We start from the raw sequence: 24965 nt of genomic DNA, 5'->3' as shown, positions 1-24965 counted from the left end.
GGGACACGCAGGGCCTGGGTTTACCTCCACATCACCCGAGGAACAGAGGAGGAGTAGGATGAGGGTACGGCTAAAGGCTATCAAAACTGGTCGCCTAGAGCGTTGTGGACAAAGAATAAAAGGAGCAGATTTCTGGGCGTGGTAGAATAGATTCAGGGCATAATGTGCAGACAGGGGTATGGTGGGGTGCGGGTACAGCGGAGGTAAGCCCAGGCACTGAGTGATGACAAGAGAGGTTGTATCTCTGGATAAGCTGGTTATAATGGGTGAGGTCACCGCATGTGTGGGAGGTGGGACAAAGGAGGTATCAGAGGTATAATGAGTGGAACTAGGGGCTCCGCAGTAAACTAAAACAATGATAACTAACCTAAACAACAGTATATAAGGCATATTGACATATGAGAGACATACATCGAGGCATAAAGAAAGCACAGGTGTTGACTTGGAGAGCTAACTAAGACCACAACGGGTGAGACTACCACAGCTAATGAACTAAAACCACAACAGGTAAAATGGCGATGACAGGGCAGAGAGGGTCAGTTAACTACACACAGGGCCTGAGTTCGAGGCTGGGGCCGACAGATCATTTTTATTATTATTTTGTTTTTTACAAATAAATAAACAAACAGAATGGAGTACAGTGATTAATGGACAGTCCAGCGGGCATCAGCTTTGTTGCCAAGGGATCATAGGGGGCAGCAATAGAAGGAACAGGGGAGCCGCGGAGTAGTTGCTATCACGCGGGTGACGCAGTGTTTAAAGCGTCTGCTCCGACTGAGGCCGATTGAAGGCACAGCGGATGGAGTATTCGTCGGCAGACGTGTCGTGGTGGTGCGGCGGGCCGCCGTGTCGACTAAGTAGGCCGGGAGGTGGGCCTCGGATAGCTTCGATACTGGGTAACTCGGTGGGTGCTAGCTAGCTGTGAAGACCAGGAGAATGGGCCAGGGATTACGACAGGAATCCGGCGTTGTAGTGGAGAGACAGTCCGTTACTGGTAGGCTCGCGAGTATTATCCAAGCTAAAAAAAAGGGCTGGTACCTGTGCAGAAGGTAAAGGCCGCTAGCAGTGGCTAAATAGCTTGTAGCTAATTAGCTGGTTAGCTTCTGATGGCTAGGTGGTTCTTGCTAAAAGGTTTAAATATGAAAAATAATAGCGGTTCCGTATCACATTGGGTGAGGCAGGTTACCGGAAGGTATAATTGAACTAAAATGGAGAAGAGATTGAAAATAAAATTGAAATATATACAAAAAAAAGATGAAAAAATACAAAAGTACACGAGAGGATGAACAAAACACGTCTGCACTGCTACGCCATCTTGGAGAATGAGTATAAGTATTCAGACAATAAATTGAGCTCAGGTGCATCCTGTTTCCATTGATCATCCTTCAGATGTTTCTACAACATGATTGGAGTCCACCTGTGGTAAATTCAATTGATTGGACATGATTTGGAAAGGCACACACTTGTCTATATAAGGTCCTACAGTTGACAGTGCATGGCAGAGCAAAACAAAAAACAAGCCATGAGGTCGAAGAAATTGTCCGTAGAACTCTGAGACAGATTAGTGTTGCGCCACAGATTGGTAAAGGGTACTAAAAAAAATTTGCGGGGGTTGTTTAATCCATTTTAGAGTGCTGTAATGTAACACATTGTGGAAAAAGTGGGGTCTGAATACTTTCTGAATGCAGTGTAACTGTTATGCACAGGCCAGCATAGTATCAATGTGGAGCGGCTCTATATTTCTGTACCTGTTTCTCATCCCATCCCTGTCTGGTAATGGGCAGATGGCCATTTGGGCTCAGTGTCTTCCTATGTGTTAATGGGCTTGCTGGGAGGCAGACGACCATTCCGGCTTTCTGTGTGTGTGTGTGTGTGTGTGTGTGTGTGTGTGTGTGTGTTACACAGAGGTGTATGTCGTGTGGAGCGCTACTCACTCTCTCCTGTGTGGGTGCAAAGCACTACTTTTTTGTTACTCCTTTTTTTTTTTAAGGCATTTCATTAAACTCTCCTCTGTACACCTACACTGCCCCTCCCACCTTCGATGTCATGTGGGTGGGAGGATGTTTTCTAAAGGAAAGGAGAAAAGCATTTGAACTGGAGGCAGGCCGCTACATAACTAGTGGGGAGGGTAAAGTATAGTAGCCAGACTGATGTCTGCATGCTCCTTAGTGTGGGAGCCTGCTTGTCTTCCCACAGCATGTCATCCGCAGCATTGTGTATGAGACAACTAAACACCAAGGAAAGGCTGGGGCTAAATGTCAGGGCACTTCCATCTGGTACAAGGTTAACTGCTGAAGAAAAACAACTCTTGGCAAGATGTGAGGTTGTGTGATGAATGGAGGACTGGATCAAGAAATGGATTGCAGTATAAAACAGACTCTGTTCTCTATAAAACCGCCCCCTTTTCAATACTAATTTGGTTTCTATCTTTGTTGTACTGTCAGAGAACAACCTAGGTCAACAGTTCAAGTTAATAGCTGACAATCAGTGTACTGTATATTCATTTGCACACTAAGAGCCCATCACAGATTATTGAAAGAGGACACCATAGATATCGAGTTGTCTAATAACACACTTGAATTCTACAGTGTGTGGCTTCCTAAATGTAATAATAAAGATTGCTTTTCTGCAGCATGTAATGATGGTTATTGGAAGAAAGCATGAATGGCTACAGAGAACCTCAGTGAGGTCCCTGAAGCATCAAGGTCTGCTGCTAGTTTCTCCAGTGCCATTGTCAACTGCCTCTATGAGAACAGGAGATCTAGGGGGAAGGTCCCTCCTGGGATGTGGTGGAGGGCGTGAGAGAGCTGCTGCCAACCAATTAGGCTTGTTTCTGTCTGCTTGGTCTCTGGGGGTGGACATGCAACAGGCAAACAGAAGAACACCTGTACCACACGCACATCTATACACACATGAACATACTCCGAAAACAGAATGTTATACAGAATAATATCGACCACTGAAAGGGTCATGACCCATGATCCAGAGAACCTAACCTTTATTATGCATCCGGGTGTCTGTGTGTAGAATGGAGAAAGCTCCCCCTTGACTATTTGTATTCTGTGGTCATCCATAATGGCTCTGTCAAATGTCATGCTCAACGTGTGTGTGTGTGACCATGAATATCCACAGTCATGTTTAAGGGTTCTCCATGATGTCAGCCTATGGGTTCTTATCTCCTTCCCACAGTGGGTCCTACTGTATCTGCCACCAGCAGCACGTTACAAATGTACTTTTAGAAATCAACTATCCCCGGAAGCCGAGAGACATACACTACATGACCAAAAGTATGTGGACACCTCCTTGTTGGACATCTCATTCCAGAATCATGGGCATTAACATGGATTTGGTCCCTCCTTTGCTGCTATATCAGCCCCCACTCTTCTGGGATGGCTTTCCACTAGATGTTGGAACATTGCTGCAGGGACTTGCTTCCATTCAGCCACGAGCATTAGTGAGGCCGGGCACAGATGTTGGGCGATTAGGCCTGGCTTACAGTCAGCATTACAATTCATCCCAAAGGTGTTCAATGGGGTTGAGGCCAGGACTCTGTGCAGGCCAGTCAAGTTCTTCCACACTGATCTCGAGAAATTATTTCTGTATGGACCTCGCTATGTACACGTGGGCATTGTCATGCTGAAACAGGAAAGGGCCTTCCCCAAACTGTTGCCACACAGTTGGAGGCAAAGAATTGTCTAGAATTTCATTGTATGCTGTAGCGTTAAGATTTCCCTTCACTGGAACTAAGGGGCCTAGCCCGAACCATGAAAAACAGCCCTAGTCCATTATTCCTCCTCCACCAAACCTCCACCAAACTTTATAGTTGGCACTATGCATTGGGGCAGGTAGCGTTCACCTGGCATCAGCCAAACCCAGATTTGTCCATCAGACTGCCAGATGGTGAAGTGTGATTTATCACTCCAGAGAACGCGTTTCCACTGCCCCAGAGACCAATAGCGGCAATCTTTACACTACTCCAGCCGACACTTGGCATTGCGCATGGTGATCTTAGGCTTGTGTGCGGCTGCTCGGCCATTGAGAATTTCAATAAGCATTTTTCTACGGCTGGCCATGCTTTCCACCTGGCTACTCCTACCCCGGACAACAGCACTGCACCCCCAACAGCAACTCGCCCAAGCCTTCCCCATTTCTCCTTCTCCCAAATCCATTCAGCTGATGTTCTGAAAGAGCTGCAAAATCTGGACCCCTACAAATCAGCCGGGCTAGACAATCTGGACCCTTTCTTTCTAAAATTATCTGCCGAAATTGTTGCCACCCCTATTACTAGCCTGTTCAACCTCTCTTTCGTGTCGTCTGAGATTCCCAAAGATTGGAAAGCAGCTGCGGTCATCCCCCTCTTCAAAGGGGGGGACACTCTTGACCCAAACTGCTACAGACCTATATCTATCCTACCGTGCCTTTCTAAGGTCTTCGAAAGCCAAGTCAACAAACAGATTACCGACCATTTCGAATCTCACCATACCTTCTCTGCTATGCAATCTGGTTTCAGAGCTGGTCATGGGTGCACCTCAGCCACGCTCAAGGTCCTAAACGATATCTTAACCGCCATCGATAAGAAACATTACTGTGCAGCCGTATTCATTGATCTGGCCAAGGCTTTCGACTCTGTCAATCACCATATCCTCATCGGCAGACTCGACAGCCTTGGTTTCTCAAATGATTGCCTCGCCTGGTTCACCAACTACTTCTCTGATAGAGTTCAGTGTGTCAAGTCGGAGGGTCTGCTGTCCGGACCTCTGGCAGTCTCTATGGGGGTGCCACAGGGTTCAATTCTTGGACCGACTCTCTTCTCTGTATACATCAATGAGGTCGCTCTTGCTGCTGGTGAGTCCCTGATCCACCTCTACGCAGACGACACCATTCTGTATACTTCCGGCCCTTCTTTGGACACTGTGTTAACAACCCTCCAGGCAAGCTTCAATGCCATACAACTCTCCTTCCGTGGCCTCCAATTGCTCTTAAATACAAGTAAAACTAAATGCATGCTCTTCAACCGATCGCTACCTGCACCTACCCGCCTGTCCAACATCACTACTCTGGACGGCTCTGACTTAGAATACGTGGACAACTACAAATACTTAGGTGTCTGGTTAGACTGTAAACTCTCCTTCCAGACCCATATCAAACATCTCCAATCCAAAGTTAAATCTAGAATTGGCTTCCTATTTCGCAACAAAGCATCCTTCACTCATGCTGCCAAACATACCCTTGTAAAACTGACCATCCTACCAATCCTCGACTTTGGCGATGTCATTTACAAAATAGCCTCCAATACCCTACTCAACAAATTGGATGCAGTCTATCACAGTGCAATCCGTTTTATCACCAAAGCCCCATATACTACCCACCATTGCGACCTGTACGCTCTCGTTGGCTGGCCCTCGCTTCATACTCGTCGCCAAACCCACTGGCTCCATGTCATCTACAAGACCCTGCTAGGTAAAGTCCCCCCTTATCTCAGCTCGCTGGTCACCATGGCATCTCCCACCTGTAGCACACGCTCCAGCAGGTATATCTCTCTAGTCACCCCCAAGACCAATTCTTTCTTTGGCCGCCTCTCCTTCCAGTTCTCTGCTGCCAATGACTGGAACGAACTACAAAAATCTCTGAAACTGGAAACACTTATCTCCCTCACTAGCTTTAAGCACCAACTGTCAGAGCAGCTCACAGATTACTGCACCTGTACATAGCCCACCTAAAATTTAGCCCAAACAACTACCTCTTTCCCAACTGTATTTAATTTTTATTTATTTATTTATTTTGCTCCTTTGCACCCCATTATTTTTTTTATTTCTACTTTGCACATTCTTCCATTGCAAAACTACCATTCCAGTATTTTACTTGCTATATTGTATTTACTTTGCCATCATGGCCTTTTTTGCCTTTACCTCCCTTCTCACCTCATTTGCTCACATTGTATATAGACTTGTTTATACTGCATTATTGACTGTATGTTTGTTTTTACTCCATGTGTAACTCTGTGTCGTTTTATCTGTCGAACTGCTTTGCTTTATCTTGGCCAGGTCGCAATTGTAAATGAGAACTTGTTCTCAACTTGCCTACCTGGTTAAATAAAGGTAAAATAAAAAAAATAAAAAAAAATGGAAACCCATTTCATGAAGCTCCCGACAAACAGTTATTGTGCTGACGTTGGTTCCAGAGGCAGTTTGGAACACTGTAGTGAGTGTTGCAACTGAGGACAGACAATTCTTGCGAGCTGTGCGCTCCTGCACTCGCCAGTCCTGCTCTGTGAGCTTGTGTTGCCTACCACTTCACGGCTGACCCGTTGTTGCTCTTAAACATTTTCCCTTCACAATAACAGCACTTACAGTTGACCGGGGCAGCTCTAGCAGGGCAGAAATCTGACAAACTGACTTGTTGGGAAAGGTGGCATCCTATGACGGTGCCACATTGAAAGTCACTGAGCTCTTCAGCAAGGCCATTCTTCTGCCAATGCTAGACTATGCAGATTGCATGGCTGTGTGCTAGATTTTATACACCTGTCAACAACAGGTGTGGCTGAAATAGCCAAATCCACTAATTTGAAGAGGTGTCCACACACATTTGCAGAAGTCTAAGAACTTCATGAAGTTATCTGTGCTAGAATATTCTGAGATGTTAAGTTTTACTCTATTTTTGAATGGATATGGGATATGAGTTGGTACTATTGGCCAGCTTGAGTAGTGTTAATATAGAGTTTAGGAAGAAGTGCTTTGTGCTTATACTGTAAGTGTCTATATGGCAAAACCAAATTATTTGGTCAGCTTTGAAACAGATTCTTCTACTTCAGAGATCCTTCAGTTTAGTCAGGGGTGTGTGTCTGTATTTATGTGTGTACTATTCCACTGACATCTACTCTTTATCAGTACATTTGTGTTCCCCTGCCAGTCCTTCTGTGTTGGAGCCAGGATGGAATTGCTTCTATTGTTTGTGTGTGTGTGTGTGTGTGCTGTTCTTATTGAGTCTGTCTGTGTCAGTCTACACTTTAAGGTTTGGGATTTGTATTATTTGTGTATTCCAGATATAGTCGCTGAACATTGAATGCTTCCTCATTGGTAATGGACTTGTTCAGTGCTGCCAAACATTGTCTCCATCATTACCAGCTCTCCTGAGTCTAATTATTGTGCATTTGACAATATGTCAAAAACACCCTGCCTGTCTGTTACACAATGGACAAACGAGACTGTAGTAGAGGCACTATAATCACCAATTTCATTTCATGTTTCTAAAACAATGAAATCTCTCGAGTGAATGAGAAAGTGGCCATTGCTTTCAGACAGCAGTTTGGAGTCACGCTTCTCACTTGTTTGTAGGCACGACATGGCTTTCACCTCTCTACGTGATTATTAAAGAGTTTGACAACCCTGTTTGTAAGCTTTCAACATTTTACATGATTGAAGTTCGAAAACTTGGAAATGTACCACTCTGACTTGCTGATCAATCCTCTCTCATCATCCACAGAACAGATATCTGGTTCATCTGTATTGGTGTGATCACAGTGCTGCTCCCATTGTTCCTCTCCTACATCTCCCATAGGCAAGCTCTCATCATGCGTTAGAGAGAGTGGTTATCAGCACAGCAATTCCTGAACAGAATCACTGATAGACTGGTTATGCTAACATTAAAGAGGAGAGATTCAAAGTGGAGCTCTAACCTGGTCAGACTTTATTTACATCCCTATTACACATACTTACTAGAGAATGTCATGGTGACAGGTGGTATTTTTTAATCTGATTGGAAATCATATCAAATGGTGTCGTGTGCAAATTTATGAATGAATCTCCAATAAACTGATAGGTATTTGTTAGGTAAGGATAATGTCATTGAATTGTGATCATGTCATTTGAAATACTGACTCTTTCTTGATTTTCTCCCTCTAGGTGGAGCGGATCATGGACAAGCGGCGCAACAAGAAGGGAAAGTGGGAGTACCTGATCCGGTGGAAGGGTTACGGCAGCAAGGAGGACACCTGGGAGCCCGAGCACCACCTGCTGCACTGTGAGGAGTTCATCAACGGCCTGCATCTGCACACCCAACACAAACAACCCAAACCTCCCAAGCTGCCCGCCGGGACGGCAGGGGGACCATGGAGGCCGGGAGGGCCCCCAGGGGGGGTTGGACCACACCTCCTATCCGCCCGTCCTCCCGCCCCAGACACCCCGAGAGCACGAGCAGAGGCACGTAAGAAGAAAAGGACTGGTGTTAGTCCAGGGGCCGGGGTTAATCCTGGGGCAGGAGTAAGGGAGGGCATGGGTTTGGGGGTTGGTACTGGAGCTTCTCAGAAGCAGAAGAAGGTGAGCGGAGGAGGAGGAGGGGGGAAGCATGTCTCTCCACACAGGATGACCAAAGCTATGCCGTACAAGGCTCCTCCGGGGGGATTGCAGTTTGTGCCCCCGGTAAGGGCCCCTCATAACGGACTACAGAACGGAGAGATGGACCATGTCCTGTACAGGGCAGCAGCCGGAACACACAGACTGACCCATGACACGGAGAGGGTGATGGGGGGCGTGGAGACCCCCGGGACACCACTGGTCAATGAACTAGGTAAGTGATGCACTCTGGATGGTGTATATATACCTTTATTATAGATCGTTGGACCGTGAGTTTGTCCTGGCCAAGTGACCTGGCTAGAAAACATTCAGGCCCCTAGCTATTGATTGAATGAACATGTGCAGTAAACTGTAGGATTGATAGACAGAGGGATAGACGGAACATTTACATCACAGCTTGAGGTGATGCTGGTTTGTTCAGTCAGCTTGCTATCTTGCCAATATGCCAGCCAACGTTAGCTTATAAAGTATCCCAGTGGAAATGACATTGTTATATTGTTGTTGTCATTTTTGTTTTCACTCAATTCCAATTCAATGTAGTTTTGTTCTCTATTAAATTACAGTGATTCCAGCGGGATGGGAATATTCATTTGAAACGAAAACGCGTTGTATCCTGGACAGTTAGCTACATGCCATAGTGGATTTGGTAAACCAGGTTGTATCTCTGTATTGTACCAGATGTAGATGAGACAGCCAGAGGATGCCTCCGTAACCTATAGTTGAATGCATGCTCTGAGGTCCTTATGGTTCAGTATTGTACTACTGAGAGTGGTGATAAGGACAGTGATTTTCACTCCCGGGTCACAGTCCAAGACTAACCTCATTGAGTTAATGATTATATATATATGAAGTCCTTTCCACCTTTCCATGTGTGGAGGCTGTTTGTCATCACATTGATAGTTAGATTCTTCTACATGTGTCTTGATAGACTGGGTGTTTGTCAGTGGTAGTATTTTGCACTCTTATTATGATTTTGTTTTAGTCCAATCTCATACCCAAGCAAATCAGTGCCATGTGGCACATTTAACACATTGCAGCACACTGATGATATACTGAAGGCAGTTAATGGCCACATTACCACAATGTGTGACACTTTACAACTTGAAACACAGTACTATTGTACACCTCATATTTGTTAGGTGTGAATCGTGTTCTGTAAAGCATTTTATTGATGCTGTTAGTTCTCTATTATCACTCAGGATAAGCTGGAGCCCTCGGCCACGGTAGAGCTGTGAAGAAGTTGAATAATGTTCGCTTATCTGACTAGAACAAGACATGGAAAGTCACTGCATTTATTTGCGCCAAACTACGAAGAAAAGCCAAAAGCAGGCCTGCTTGTATTACCTTTGTAAAAAGCATAAAACAATCTGTGCTTTTCCACAGACACCCTTTGTGTGTTTCCACAGACAATTATTGTTTTCCTATCCAGAATCAGTAGACCCCAGCTGAAAGACACATCAATGGGCTCATAACTAGCTACCTTTGCTTTGCAGCTGAAAGGCACAGCAATGGGCTCATAAATGTGACCCGTTTCAGGAAGCTAGGCTTATGTCGTACGTCACTACTTCACAGGAGAGGCATTTGAACGTAATCGTTTTATTTTTATAAAAATGTGTTTTTGGGCAGAAATGCCTTCTGGATTATGTGAACGTTCATCTGTCTTAATAACAAACTTGTATGCCATGTGTAAATAGAAATACAATTGTTAAATTACGAGCCTAGTTGGTTTAGCCACGGAAAAAGACAGGAACCTTCCTGCTAGCCATGATTGGCTGAGATAATTGTTGGGCTGGACTTGCCGAGAGATGAGTTTGGATTGGTCTGCCTTGTAGCATGCTTCTGTCAATAACAGAAGCCTTGCTACCCCATATTATTTTTTAAGATTTAACATTAGCCGTGGAGAACTGCAAAAGTGTTGCTACTGCTCGAAACAACATTGCTTCCCTGAATTTAGAAGGTGCTATTGACAAAGTGGGAAAAAGTTGTGGACTACTTTCTATACACGGTCAGTGTGAACTGGAGGTACTTGACACAACGTAGGCCAAACAAGTTGTACAAGCAAACTGCACCATTTACACCTTTTGTATCCTGTGCATGTGACAAACAAACTTTGATTTTGTTTGGTATCGTGTGTGTTTACCAGAGACGGTAATGTGAACAACAACGTTACCTGCACCAAAGACAGATTAGTATATAGGCAAAGGACTACATAGTGTATTGTTACCTGGAGTTTCTCCTTATTGTAAGCTACTACATTCACCACTTTTAGTCTTGAAATCTTTGGTTGTTTACTACAATACCTTACTCACTCTGTTTAGCACATGGCCTCGCATGTGAATCCCTAAAGAGATGGGTGGGGCTAAAGCTTAAGAGGGTGTGAACGATGATGAAGAGGTGTAGACAAAGAAGAGCTCTGCAGTAGGTGTATCAAAACTTTCAAGCGCCATTTCCTCAAAAGTGGGGTTACAAGTTTATCAACTTTCAAAGCAGAATTACTTTCCCATTGTTCCTCATCTGCAGTGTATGATGTACCATTTTGTAGCTCTGAATCACTACTTTTGTCCAATGTAAAAAACACCATTTCTAATTTTGCCACATAAGACCGAATCGAGGTGGTCGGTCACAAATTAGCTACAGTCCCTTATGCTTTGCATTATCGTCTCTACCTCTGTCTATCATGAAAGCAGGACAGGGTTGACGTTTTAATGTCATCAATCTATATACTTCCACTATACGGATTCATTAGTGTCACTTTGCCTTCATAGAAACATTTGCCTCAATATGGTCCCATCGCAACAAATGTAATAGTTTATTGGTTGGGTGATAACATTGACTTACGATGTCTAATGTCACAAGATGACAGACGAGAAATGTCTGTCACACTTACAGCTAGCCTTGGATTCTAACATCTGGCTGGGGTCTGGGGACTCTTGACAGGCCTACCTACCCCTGAGGGATCAAACCAAGGTTTGGACATGGTTTTCCAGCATTTACGATCTAGCTCTTTTTCCCATGGTCAAATCAGGTCATAGAATACTTGTGCTGAAACATTTGTTGTGATAAAATATATTTGTAGAAATAGAATAAATGATCATTGTAGTTGGTAATGTCTCAATGGGTCAAGTTACGTTATCCTTGGTCAGTAACTGAATGTTGGTCCCTGTTTGGTCTTCTGTGATCAGTAACTGTTCTCTGTTGACCTGTAAACAAAATGAATCACTTTGTTTCTCTCTGAGGATCCTAGTCTTGCATTTGAATGTTGCCACAGCCATAGTTTACCCCAGACTGGGGAATTGGTGTGAATCCATTCTCTGTGCTCATTTGCAGTCATGCCTCTTTCATGGTCTTAGAAACGAATAGAATCAAGATGGGGTCTGATTCAATAGTTATGATACATTGACAGGAGCAGCATGCAAAATGAGGATGATGTTTCCTGATGATAAAATTGATATAGCCTTCTCACTCTTTCAAGGGAGTATTTTAAGAAAGTGTGAATAGACAACTATTGACATGCAAACAGAGCAATGTAGTTGACCAAGTTTTTTTTCTTCGATATCAGTAATGCACATCCCATCTCTACGGAAGTTAAAATATGATTTACATGTCTATTGTGTTACTAGCTGAGCTGGCACTTGCAGTACTACTGTGGGCACAACAAATGTATCTGAATAAGTCTGAATAAGACCTGAGATGCACCAGGTCGTTTTCCAGGAAAGTCTCTCTGACTCCTGATGGATCCTCTGCCCATCACGCACTCTGCCCATCACGCACTCTGCCCATCACGCACTCTGCCCATCACGCACTCTGCTCCATATGTTCCAACAGGCTCCACACTCTCCAACGGTGAGGTGAATCTGCACAGCTCTGTGAAGAGGAAGCTTGGAGAGGACAAAGGCTACGTATTCCACAAGCGGCTGAGGTACAACGTGCGGCAGAACGAGACCAACTGTCGATTCCGTGACATTGTCGTCAGGAAGGAGGAGGGCTTCACGCACGTGCTGCTCTCCAGCCAGACGTCTGACAACAACGCACTAACACCAGAGGTAGGGGATACGTTACACACACACTCATGAATGCACGAACACACACAACAACAATGCAATGACACCATAGGTAAAAGCTTTGACATAGAAATTGGACTCAAGCTGTGCATGACCTTTTTTAATAATTCAGTACCTAGTGTTTTTTCCCATGTATGTACCGGAGCACTACATAATGTATATGTCACTATGCATTGCCTCACATTTTAAATGAGTAACAATGTGACTCGACTGAATTACGGCCCATCAGACTATTGTGTTATGTGATTTCTATGGATATCTCAAGAGGAAGATTATGACCGGGAAATTAATACCTCTCTGATAGTGTTACATTTTGATGCCAAAAACCTTTTTATTGTCTTGACATAACTCAGCATAGAAGCGTTTTTTCCTATTTTTCTTACGCACTGAAAATGGGAATGGATTATCTTTGTGTAAAATATGACTATTGTCAAAGTATGCCTTCACAGTGGTTCTCAGCAGTACTTTCTTCACTTCAAACAACTGTACTGAGCGATTCGCAAGCCTGTCCATTACGTCGCATTAGCGACGGTGAAATGTTTTTGGGAGTCTCGATACATGAGAAAACCCACTGCCTCTCAAATGACACTGGTGCCCAGTTATCAGCGGGTCCTTAACTGATCATTACCACTGCTGAAAAGCTGGTATTAATTGGCCAATTAGTTCCTCTGCTGCTCTGACTGTCCACAGTACTGGAGGCTTTGTCCTGGCTAACTCACAACATGGCTATAACAACTAGGGCCAATGTTTGTTCAATTTACTTTTTCGCACCCTCAAAAGAGCTTCTCTCATTGGCGACTGTTACTGTAGAAAACTGCCATGAGCTACCGGAGCAGCTCTAGTGATATGCAAGATTCCCTTGCATCAAAATCCTTCTGCTTAAGTGTGGAATAAGTCTGACTCATCCACTCTCAAGTGCTGTATTTCCATACTGCTCTTCTATGATACATTCCATAGATTTCCGAGCTGAGTGGTCCCCCTTTTAGAAAATCTTCTCTTGGGAGATGTGTATCTGTCTATGTGTGTGTTTGACTGACAGCTGATTGCTTATTTCCCCAGGCATCAAGCTATTAATGGGGCGGCAGGTAGCCTAGTGGTTGGAGCATTGGACTAGTAACCGATAGGTTGCAAGATCAAATCCCTGAGCTGACAAGGTACAAAATCTGTCGTTCTGTTCCTAGGCCGTCATTGAAAATAAGAATTTGTTCTTAACTGACTTGCCTAGTTAAATAAAATAAGATAATAAGCAGTTGTATGAGTCTGTGACACTTCCCTGTGCATCCCAGTAGGCCATAACATAATGTTTGTATAAATCAAATCAAATGTTATTGGTCACATGCAGATGTTATTGCGAGCAGATGTTACTTAGCGACAGCGTCTTCTCCATGTTAATGTGCTCGCTCCCTCAATCCCTCTTTTCACCTCTGGACACTTTCTTTCCTTTTATCAAGCCTGTAGATGACCATTACTCTGTATATGGAAATGCATATTTAACTGGCTCTGGAGTGTGCTTGACGTAATCTTATACAAGGTCATGTGCAACCCAGTATTTTTCATGGAACATTTGCCCTCTGCCGTATGTTCCTCCAGTTGTGCCAGATAAATTAGGGATCATTGGGGGTGAAAACCTACAGTCTGGGGAATCACTCATGCTTTGTCTCTGTTTTCTTCATATTATGTCTATTTCTGATTAGCTACCCAGGAAAGGGCAAATAATAGCCCATATTAATATATTTAGCCTGAGAAATAAGGTTTATGAAATCAATAAATTGCTAAAATCAGTTAACATTCAAACAGTGCCTTCAGAAAGTAAACACACCCCTTGATATTTTCCAAATGTTGTTAGAGCCTGAATTTAAAATGGATTATATTGAGATTTTTTGGGTCACTTGCCTACACACAATACCCCATAATGTCAATTTGGAATTATGTTGAATAAGTCTGGCTGCTGATTTGGCAAACTTACTGTAAGTTGAGAAATTATGTGACTAAACTGAACAAAAATAAGAATAAATTGTATTATGAAACCAAGATAAATGACAAAGTATGATGGATACAAGTTTTGAATACTTTAAATGAAATTATGGGCAGAAAGACTTAATTAAACTCAATCTTTCATTGAATCAAATGCCTCGTTTGTCACAAAACCTTTTGATGTTGCCAATTACTTTAAGGTAAGGTGGCCAGACGGAAGCCACTCCTCAGTAAAAGGCACGACAGCCTGCTTGGAGTTTGCAAAGAGGCACCAAAATGACTCTGACCATGAGAAACAAAATTCTCTGGTCTGATTTTACCAAGATTGAACTCTTTAAATCAACACATCGGTAGGAAACCTGGCACCATCCCTACGGTGAAGCATGAGTGGCAGCATCATGCTGTGGGCATGTTTTTCCGTGGCAGGGACTGGGAGACTAGTCAGGATCGAGGGAAAGATGAACGGAGCAAAGACCAGAGAGATCCTTGATGGAAACCTGCTCCAGAGCAATTAGGACCTCAGACTCGGGCAAAGGTTCACCTTCCAACAGGACAACGATCCTGAGAACACAGCCAAAACAACATAGGAGTTGCTTTGAGGCAAGTCTCTGAATGTCCTTGAGTGGCCCAGCCAAAGCCCAGGCTTGAACCCGATCGAACATCTCTGGAGAGACCTGAAAATAGCTGGGCAGCGATGCAACTCATCCTACCTGAGAGAGCTTGAAAGGAGCTGCAGACTAGAATGGGAGAAACTCCCCAAATATACACTACCATTCAAAAGTTTGGGGTCACTTAGAAATGTCTTTATTTTTTAAAGAGTAGCACTTTTTTTTGTCCATTGAAATAACATTAAATTGATCAGAAATACAGTGTATATTCTGGTTAGAGACAGTTTGCACTGTTTTGTGAAGGGAGTAGTACACCGTGTTGTACGATATCTTCAGTTTCTTGGCAATTTCTCACATGGAATAGCCTTCATTTCTTAGAACGAGTTTCAGAAGAACATTATTTGTTTCTAGCCATTTTGAGCCTGTAATCAAACCCTTTTTAAAAACCTGCTGTATGTTAAATAGTGTGCTATAGTTTGGAAAATAAATACATGTGGCTCTGGATGACAACACAATGTTTGTTTCCAATATTAGGACTGTTTTCCTGAAGAAGTTAAGTCTCCTTTGTGTTTTGTTTCCTTGCCACGACACTAACAAGTATTGCGATACTGGTATAGTCCAATCCTACTGATTTACCCCCTGACCCAAATAGTCTCCCTAGTCTCTCAGTCAACTCAATTCAACATCTCCTACACACTGCATAATCCCTCCTGAACTTCAGCCGGATGTGGTGTGTGTGTGTGTTTGTGTGTGCATGCCTGCTCCTGTGTTTGTGTCAATGTCAGATTAATTTATCCGGCTCAATTAAACCTGGGGACAGACAGACAGGGTAGGAGAGTGATACTGACACAACTGGAAGGGGGTGGGGCTGGCATGGTAGGCTGTCTGTAGCGGTGGTGAAGACACTGTAGCCAAACAGTGTCATTCAGAAGCCAGCCCTGTACACAGGCCCTGCCTGGGAGCCATTTCCAGGAAGCAGCAAGGGGCATCCACAACAAATTGGACTAGAACCATGTTACATGTCAGCTCCCTGAGAAGGAAAACTACACCGCATCAGGGACAGACAGCCAAAAGCTGTGTGCGGTGTAGAATGAATAGTGTAAAGGTGAACCATGCATATATATTGTAAAAGCAAAATGCATGTGTATGCAATACGTGTGTGTGTATGTTAATTTGTTAGCGTGTGCTTGTGCGCCCTTTGCGTGTGGTTGTGCATGTATGCACGTGTGGGTGTGCATGTGTGTTCGCACTGGGCTTGTCTTTGTGTTCGGCCCACACGCACTGTGTGTGTGCATGCTGCCCTAGACTTGGCTTCTAGGCTGTGTGTCTTTCCCCTCCATGCAGCGTCTTGTGTGGATTGAGGTCAGCAGGCTAAGCACCCCTCCACAGAGAGCTATCCACCAGGGGACACGGCGTTAGCACGCTAAAGGCAGGTAACCCTCCTGCTAGTACAACTTAACTCCCTCAGAGGGATATAGGAGTTATGAAAGAAATAATACTGGAAATGGGAACTCACTATAGCTGCTACAAAGGAAACCCCTTTGACATCTAATGAAGCAGTCTTTTTCATGATTTCTGTTTGTGACAACTCCCTTTCAGCCCTTCCTCAACTCTTCATACAAGCTAAGCACTTCTTTGGTATTTGAATTGGTATTTCATTAGGATCCCCATTAGCTGTTGCGAAAGCAGCAGCTACTCTTCCTGGGGTCCACACAAAACATGTCATAATAAAGACATTAATAGACAGAACAGCTGAAGGACAGAACTACATACATTGAAAACATCACACACAGCCTACATCAGTACATACACACACAATATCTAGGTCAAATAGGGGAGAGGCGTTGTGCCGAGAAATGTTGCTTTATTTGTTTTTTTAAACCAGGTTTGCTGTTCACTTGAGCAATACTACTGTATGTTTTATTGCATTTGTTCTGGATTTGGGGACTGTGAAAAGACCCCTGGTGGCATGTCTGGTGGGGTAAGTGTGTGTGTCAGAGCTGTGTGTAGGTTGACTATGCAAACAATTAGGAATATTTAAATTGTGTTTCTTATAAAAGAAGTGTTGCAGTCAGTCTCTCCTCTACTTTTAGCCAAAAGAGACTGGCATGCATAGTATTGATATTAGTCCTCTGATTACAGTGAAGAACAGGACATGCTGCTCTGTTCTGGCAGCTGCAGTTTTTCTAGGTCATTCTTTGCAGCACCTGACCATATGGCTGAGCAATAATGAAGATAAGATAAAACTAGAGCCGGCAGGGCGAGCTTTGTGGAGTGGGGTGTCAAAAAAAAGCAGAGCATTGCATTATCACTGACAGGCCTCTCCCCATCTTTACAACCATTGAACCAAAATGTTTTGACCATGACAGTGTACAATCCAAGGTAAAAACAAGTAATTTAGTCTTGCTCAACAGCCCCAGTTTATTCTTTATCAGATTCAGCTGAGGTCTAGAACTTAGGGAATGATTTGTACCAAATAAAATGCTCTTTAGTTTTAGAGGTGTTCAGGAATAGTTTATTACTGGCCACCCATTCTAAAGCTGACTGCAACTCTTTATTTAGGGTTACAGTGATTAGCGTATAGGGTTGAATCATCAGGATACATACAGTGCATTCACAAAGTATTCAGACCGCTTGACTTTCCCCCCTGTAAATCTACACACAATAACCCATAATGACAAAGCAAAAACCATTTTTTTAGACATTTCTGCAAAATGTATAAATTGAAATATGACATTTACATAAGTATTCAGACCCTTTACTCAGTACTTTGTTGAAGCACCTTTGGCAGCGATTACAGCCTAGAGTCTTTTTGGGTATGACGCTACAAGATTGGCACACCTGTATTTGGGGAGTTTCTCACATTGTTCTCTGCAGATCCTCTCTAGCTCTGGCAGGTTAAATGCCTTGCTGCACAGCTATTTTCCGGTCTCTCCAGAGATGTTCGATCGGGTTCAAGTCCGGGCTCTGGCTGGGCCACTCACGGACATTCGGAGACTTGTCCAGAAGCCACTCATGCATGGTCATTGCTGTGTGCTTTGGGTTGTTGTCCTGTTGGAAGGTGAACCTTCGCCCTAGTCTGAGGTCCTGAGAGCACTGGAGCAGGTTTTCATCATGGATCTCCGTTCAGCTTTCCCTCGATCCTGACTGGTCTCCCAGTCCATGCCGCTGAAAAACATCCCCACAGCATGATGCTGCCACCACACTTCACCTTAAAGCTGGTGCCAGGTTTTCTCCAGAAATGACCCTTGGCATTCAGGCCAAAGAGTTCAATCTTGGGTTTCATCAGACCAGAGAATCTTGTTTCTCATGGTCTGAGAATCCTTTAAGTGCCTTTTTAGCAAACTCCAAGCGAGCTGTCATGTGCCTTTAACTGAGGTGTGGCTTTCGTCTGGCCACTCTCCATAAAGGCATGATTGGTGGAGTGCTGCAGAGATGGTTGTCTTTCTGGAAGGTTCTCCAGTCTCCACAGAGGAACTCTGGAGCTCTGTCAGAGTGACCATCGGGTGCTTGGTCACCTCCCTGACCAAGGACCTTCTCCCCCGATTGCTCAGTTGGGCCAGGCAGCTAGCTCTAGGAAGAGTCTTGGTCGTTCCAAACTTCTTCCATTTAAGAATGATGTAAGCCACTGTGTTCTTGGGGACCTTCAATGCTGCAGACATTTTCGGTACCCTTTCCCAGACTGTCTCTGAGCTCTACGGACAATTCCTTCGACCTCATGGCTTGGTTTTTGCTCTGACATGCTCTGTCAACTGTGGGATCTTATATAGACAGGTGTGTGCCTTTCCAAATCATGTCCAATCAATTGAATTTACCCCAGGTGGACTCCTATCAAGTTGTAGAAACATCTCAATGTTGATGAATGGAAACAGGATGCATCTGAGCTAAATTTCGAGTCTCAATGCAACGGTTCTGAATACTTATGTAAATAAGGTATTTTTTTATTTTGTTGCAGAAAAATAAAAACCTGTCTTCACTTTGTCATTATGGGGTATTGTGTGTAGATTGAGGGGAAACAAATATTTTATCCATTTTAGAATAAGGCTGTAACTTAACAAAATGTGGAAATAGTGAAGGGGTCTGAATACTTTCCGAAGGCACTGTATAGAGGAGGTTTGATTGCTGCTGCTATGTCAAATTAGGATTCTGCCTTCTCTGTCATTAAGGGGAATATTTATGCTGGGATCTAGAGCCATGTGCACTGATGGCTCTGTCTGTAGCCTCCGTTTCATTGGGCAGGTGTGAAGAATTACACTGAACAAAAATATAACGCAAGGTGTAAAGTGTTGGTGCCATGTTTCATGATCTGATTAAAAGATCCCTGAAATGTTCCATACGCACAAAATGCTTATTTCTCTCAAATGTTGTGCACACATTTGTTTACATTCCTGTTAGTGAGTATTTCTCCTTTGCCAAGATAATCAATCCACTTGATAGGTGTTGCATATCAAGAATCTGGTTAAATGGAATAATTATTACACAGGTGCAGCTTGTGCTGGGGACAATAAAAGGCCACTCTAAAATGTGCAGTTTTGTCACACATGCCACAGATGTCAAGTTTTGAGGGAGCGTGCAATTGGCATGCTGACTGCAGGAATGTCCACCAAAGCTGTTGCTAGATAATGTAATGTTCAATTATGTACCATAAGCCACCTCCAACATAATTTTAGATAAACCGGCCTCACAACTGCAGGCCACGGCGACTTGTGGGCGAGTGGTTTGCTGATGTGATATTGTGAACAGAGTGTTTCATTGTGACGGTGGGGTTATGGTATAAGCAGGCATAAGCTACGGCCAAACAAACACCATTGCATTTTATCAATGGCCATTTGAATGCACTGAGTTAGCGTGACAAGAACCTGAGGCCCATTTGTCGTGCCAGTCATCCGCCACCATCACCTCATGTTTCAGCATGATAATTTTCACCTCTGGATGAAAAGCGTGCCCAAAGTAAACTGCCTGTTACTCAGGCCCAGAAGCTAGGATATGCATATAATTGGTAGATTTGTATAGAAAACACTCTAAAGTTTCCAAAACGGTTAAAAATGTCTGTGAGTATAACAGAACTGATAAGGCAGGTGAAAACCTGCGAAAAATCCATCCAGGAAGTGGAATTATTTTCATCTGGCTGTTTTTCAACTCAATGCCTATAGAGAATCCAATGGGCTAGATGTCAAGTCTTTAGACATGGTTTCGGGCTTTTATTTTGAGAAACGAGTAAACAGCCATTTTGGTCAGAGGACAGAGGAACTTTGCAGACCTGATTCAGCGCACTCCCGTGAGCGTGCCGTTTATTTCTTTTTTTATTTTCTATTGAAAACGGTATTGTTCGGTTGAAATAGTATTGATTATATAGACCATAAACAACCTGATGATTAATTATAAACATTGTTTGACATGTTTCGACGAACTTTACCGGTACTTTTAGTATGTATTCGTCTGCCTGTTGTGACCGCCTTGGAGCCATTGGATTACTGAACAAAATGCGTTTTTGGGACATAGAGGGACTTTATCGAACAAAACGAACATTTGCTGTGTAAATGGGAGTCTTGTGAGTGCAACCATATGAAGATCATCCAAGGTAAGTGATTCATGTTATCGCTATTTCTGACTTTAGTGACTCCTCTAATTGGCTGGTAAATGTTTGTTTGCTTTTTTACAAGGGGTGCTGTCCTCAGATAATCGCATGGTATGTTTTCACCGTAAAGCCTTTTTGAAATCTGATACAGCGGCTGGATTGGTGACAGGGGTGCACTATTGAGTAGCTTGGATGAATAAGGTGCCCAGAGTAAGCTGCCTGCTACTCTGTCCCATATGCTAATATATGCATATTATTAGTAGTATTTGATAGAAAACACTCTGAAGTTTCTAAAACTGTTTGAATGATGTCTGTGAGTATAACAGAACTCATATGGCAGGGGGAAATCCAGGTTTATCCAGGTTTGTAGTTCATCTCTTTGAAATTCAAATACAGTGCCTTGCGAAAGTATTCGGCCCCCTTGAACTTTGCGACCTTTTGCCACAATTCAGGCTTCAAACATAAAGATATAAAACTGTATTTTTTTGTGAAGAATCAACAACAAGTGGGACACAATCATGAAGTGGAATGACATTTATTGGATATTTCAAACTTTTTTATCAAATCCAAAACTGAAAAATTGGGCGTGCTAAATTATTCAGCCCCTTTACTTTCAGTGCAGCAAACTCTCTCCAGAAGTTCAGTGAGGATCTCTGAATGATCCAATGTTGACCTAAATGACTAATGATGATAAATACAATCCACCTGTGTGTAATCAAGTCTCCGTATAAATGCACCTGCACTGTGATAGTCTCAGATGTCCGTTAAAAGCGCAGAGAGCATCATGAAGAACAAGGAACACACCAGGCAGGTCCGAGATACTGTTGTGAAGAAGTTTAAAGCCGGATTTGGATACAAAAAGATTTCCCAAGCTTTAAACATCCCAAGGAACACTGTGCAAGCGATAATATTGAAATGGAAGGAGTATCAGACCACTGCAAATCTACCAAGACCTGGCCGTCCCTCTAAACTTTCAGCTCATACAAGGAGAAGACTGATCAGAGATGCAGCCAAGAGGTCCATGATCACTCTGGATGAACTGCAGAGATCTACAGCTGAGGTGGGAGACTCTGTCCATAGGACAACAATCAGTCGTATATTGCACAAATCTGGCCTTTATGGAAGAGTGGCAAGAAGAAAGCCATTTCTTAAAGATATCCATAAAAAGTGTCGTTTAAAGTTTGCCACAAGCCACCTGGGAGACACACCAAACATGTGGAAGAAGGTGCTCTGGTCAGATGAAACCAAAATTGAACTTTTTGGCAACAATGCAAAATGTTATGTTTGGCGTAAAAGCAACACAGCTCATCACCTTGAACACACCATCCCCACTGTCAAACATGGTGGTGGCAGCATCATGGTTTGGGCCTGCTTTTCTTCAGCAGGGACAGGGAAGATGGTTAAAATTGATGGGAAGATGGATGGAGCCAAATACAGGACCATTCTGGAAGAAAACCTGATGGAGTCTGCAAAAGACCTGAGACTGGGACGGAGATTTGTCTTCCAACAAGACAATGATCCAAAACATAAAGCAAAATCTACAATGGAATGGTTCAAAAATAAACGTATCCAGGTGTTAGAATGGCCAAGTCAAAGTCCAGACCTGAATCCAATCGAGAATCTGTGGAAAGAACTGAAAACTGCTGTTCACAAATGCTCTCCATCCAACCTCACTGAGCTCGAGCTGTTTTGCAAGGAGGAATGGGAAAAAATGTCAGTCTCTCGATGTGCAAAACTGATAGAGACATACCCCAAGCGACTTACAGCTGTAATCGCAGCAAAAGGTGGCGCTACAAAGTATTAACTTAAGGGGGCTGAATAATTTTGCATGCCCAATTTTTCAGTTTTTGATTTGTTAAAAAAGTTTGAAATATCCAATAAATTTCGTTCCACTTCATGATTGTGTCCCACTTGTTGTTGATTCTTCACAAAAAAATACAGTTTTATATCTTTATGTTTGAAGCCTGAATTGTGGCAAAAGGTCGCAAAGTTCAAGGGGGCCGAATACTTTCGCAAGGCACTGTATACCGTGTAAATGGCGTCATATTGCACTTCCTAAGGCTTCCACTAGATGTCAACAGTCTTTAGAATGTTGTTTCAGGCTTCTACTGTGAAGTAGAACTTCACAGTTTGAACTTTCTGTCCAAAAATGATGCAGAAATTAATCCATGCTTTTGTCACTTCTAGGTTAGACTACTGCAATGCTCTATTTTCCGGCTACCCGGATAAAGCACTAAATAAACTTCAGTTAGTGCTAAATACGGCTGCTAGAATCCTGACTAGAACCAAAAAATTTGATCATATTACTCCAGTGCTAGCCTCTCTACACTGGCTTCCTGTCAAAGCAAGGGCTGATTTCAAGGTTTTACTGCTAACCTACAAAGCATTACATGGGCTTGCTCCTACCTATCTCTCTGATTTGGTCCTGCCGTACATACCTACACGTACGCTACGGTCACAAGACGCAGGCCTCCTAATTGTCCCTAGAATTTCTAAGCAAACAGCTGGAGGCAGGGCTTTCTCCTATAGAGCTCCATTTTTATGGAACGGTCTGCCTACCCATGTCAGAGACGCAAACTCGGTCTCAACCTTTAAGTCTTTACTGAAGACTCATCTCTTCAGTGGGTCATATGATTGAGTGTAGTCTGGCCCAGGAGTGGGAAGGTGAACGGAAAGGCTCTGGAGCAACGAACCGCCCTTGCTGTCTCTGCCTGGCCGGTTCCCCTCTTTCCACTGGGATTCTCTGCCTCTAACCCTATTACAGGGGCTGAGTCACTGGCTTGCTGGGGCTCTCTCATGCCGTCCCTGGAGGGGGTGCGTCACCTGAGTGGGTTGATTCACTGTTGTGGTCATCCTGTCTGGGTTGGCGCCCCCCCCTTGGGTTGTGCCGTGGCGGAGATCTTTGTGGGCTATACTCAGCCTTGTCTCAGGATGGTGAGTTGGTGGTTGAAGATATCCCTCTAGTGGTGTGGGGGCTGTGCTTTGGCAAAGTGGGTGGGGTTATATCCTTCCTGTTTGGCCCTGTCCGGGGGTGTCCTCGGATGGGGCCACAGTGTCTCCTGACCCCTCCTGTCTCAGCCTCCAGTATTTACGCTGCAGTAGTTTATTTGTCGGGGGGCTGGGGTCAGTTTGTTATATCTGGAGTACTTCTCCTGTCCTATTCGGTGTCCTGTGTGAATCTAAGTGTGCGTTCTCTAATTCTCTCCTTCTTCTCTCTTTCTTTCTCTCTCTCGGAGGACCTGAGCCCTAGGACCATGCCCCAGGACTACCTGACATGATGACTCCTTGCTGTCCCCAGTCCACCTGGCCATGCTGCTGTTCCAGTTTCAACTGACCTGAGCCCTAGGACCATGCCCCAGGACTACCTGACATGATGACTCCTTGCTGTCCACCTGGCCATGCTGCTGCTCCAGTTTCAACTTCCACCTGACTGTGCTGCTGCTCCAGTTTCAACTGTTCTGCCTTATTATTATTCGACCATGCTGGTCATTTATGAACATTTGAACATCTTGGCCATGTTCTGTTATAATCTCCAACCGGCACAGCCAGAAGAGGACTGGCCACCCCACATAGCCTGGTTTCTCTCTAGGTTTCTTCCTAGGTATTGGCCTTTCTAGGGAGTTTTTCCTAGCCACCGTGCTTCTACACCTGCATTGCTTGCTGTTTGGGGTTTTAGGCTGGGTTTCTGTACAGCACTTTGAGATATTAGCTGATGTACGAAGGGCTATATAAATAAATTTGATTTGATTTGAAGTGGGGGTGAATGAGAGCTGATTGAGCCAGGTATCTGGCAGAGTGCCACAGGCTCTGAGGCGCAGTCACGAGAGAGTTGGCTCTCGTTCCATTGCTTTTCTACAGACATAGGAATTCTCCGGTTGGAACGTTATTTAAGATTTATGATAAAAACATCCTAAAGATTGATACTATACTTAGTTTGACATGTTTCTACGGGCTGTAATATAACTTTTTGAACTTTTCGTCCGCCGTTCAGCAGGACCTGAACGCGCGTTTGGATTTGTTTACCAAACGCGCTAACAAAATAACCTATTTGGACATAAATTATGAACTTTATCGAAGAAATCAAAATGTTATCGTGGAACTGGGATTCCTGGGAGTGCATTCTGATGAAGATCATCAAAGGAAAGTGAATATTGATAATGCTATTTCTGACTAATGTTGACTACACAATATGGCGGATATCTTTTTGGCTGCTTTGTTGTCTGAACGCTGTACTCAGATTATTGCATGGTTTGCTTTTTCCGTCAAGTTTTTTTTGGGACACAGCGGTTGCATTAAGGAGAAGGATATCTCTAGTTCCATGGAAAACACTTGTATTTTCATAACAATTTATTGATGAGTATTTCTGTGAATTGATGTGGCTCTGCACAATCAC

At 43.7% G+C, this 24965-nt stretch overlaps 1 protein-coding gene across 1 annotated transcript in view; it reads left to right on the top strand.

Annotated features, from left to right (window-relative positions):
* Window positions 1-24965, top strand: part of LOC109879181 (chromodomain Y-like protein 2) — a 41195-nt gene that overhangs the window by 7685 nt on the left and 8545 nt on the right. The window contains exons 2-3 of the mRNA XM_020471366.2: window positions 7902-8565; window positions 12177-12394. Of these exons, the coding sequence (XP_020326955.2) occupies window positions 7902-8565; window positions 12177-12394 (882 nt within the window). The remainder of the gene's footprint in view (window positions 1-7901; window positions 8566-12176; window positions 12395-24965) is intronic.

The sequence above is a fragment of the Oncorhynchus kisutch genome, linkage group LG3, assembly GCF_002021735.2.
Source record: "Oncorhynchus kisutch isolate 150728-3 linkage group LG3, Okis_V2, whole genome shotgun sequence".
NCBI lineage: Eukaryota > Metazoa > Chordata > Actinopteri > Salmoniformes > Salmonidae > Oncorhynchus > Oncorhynchus kisutch.
Note: the sequence above shows the minus strand (reverse complement) of the source record. Positions and strands in the feature narration are given on the sequence as shown.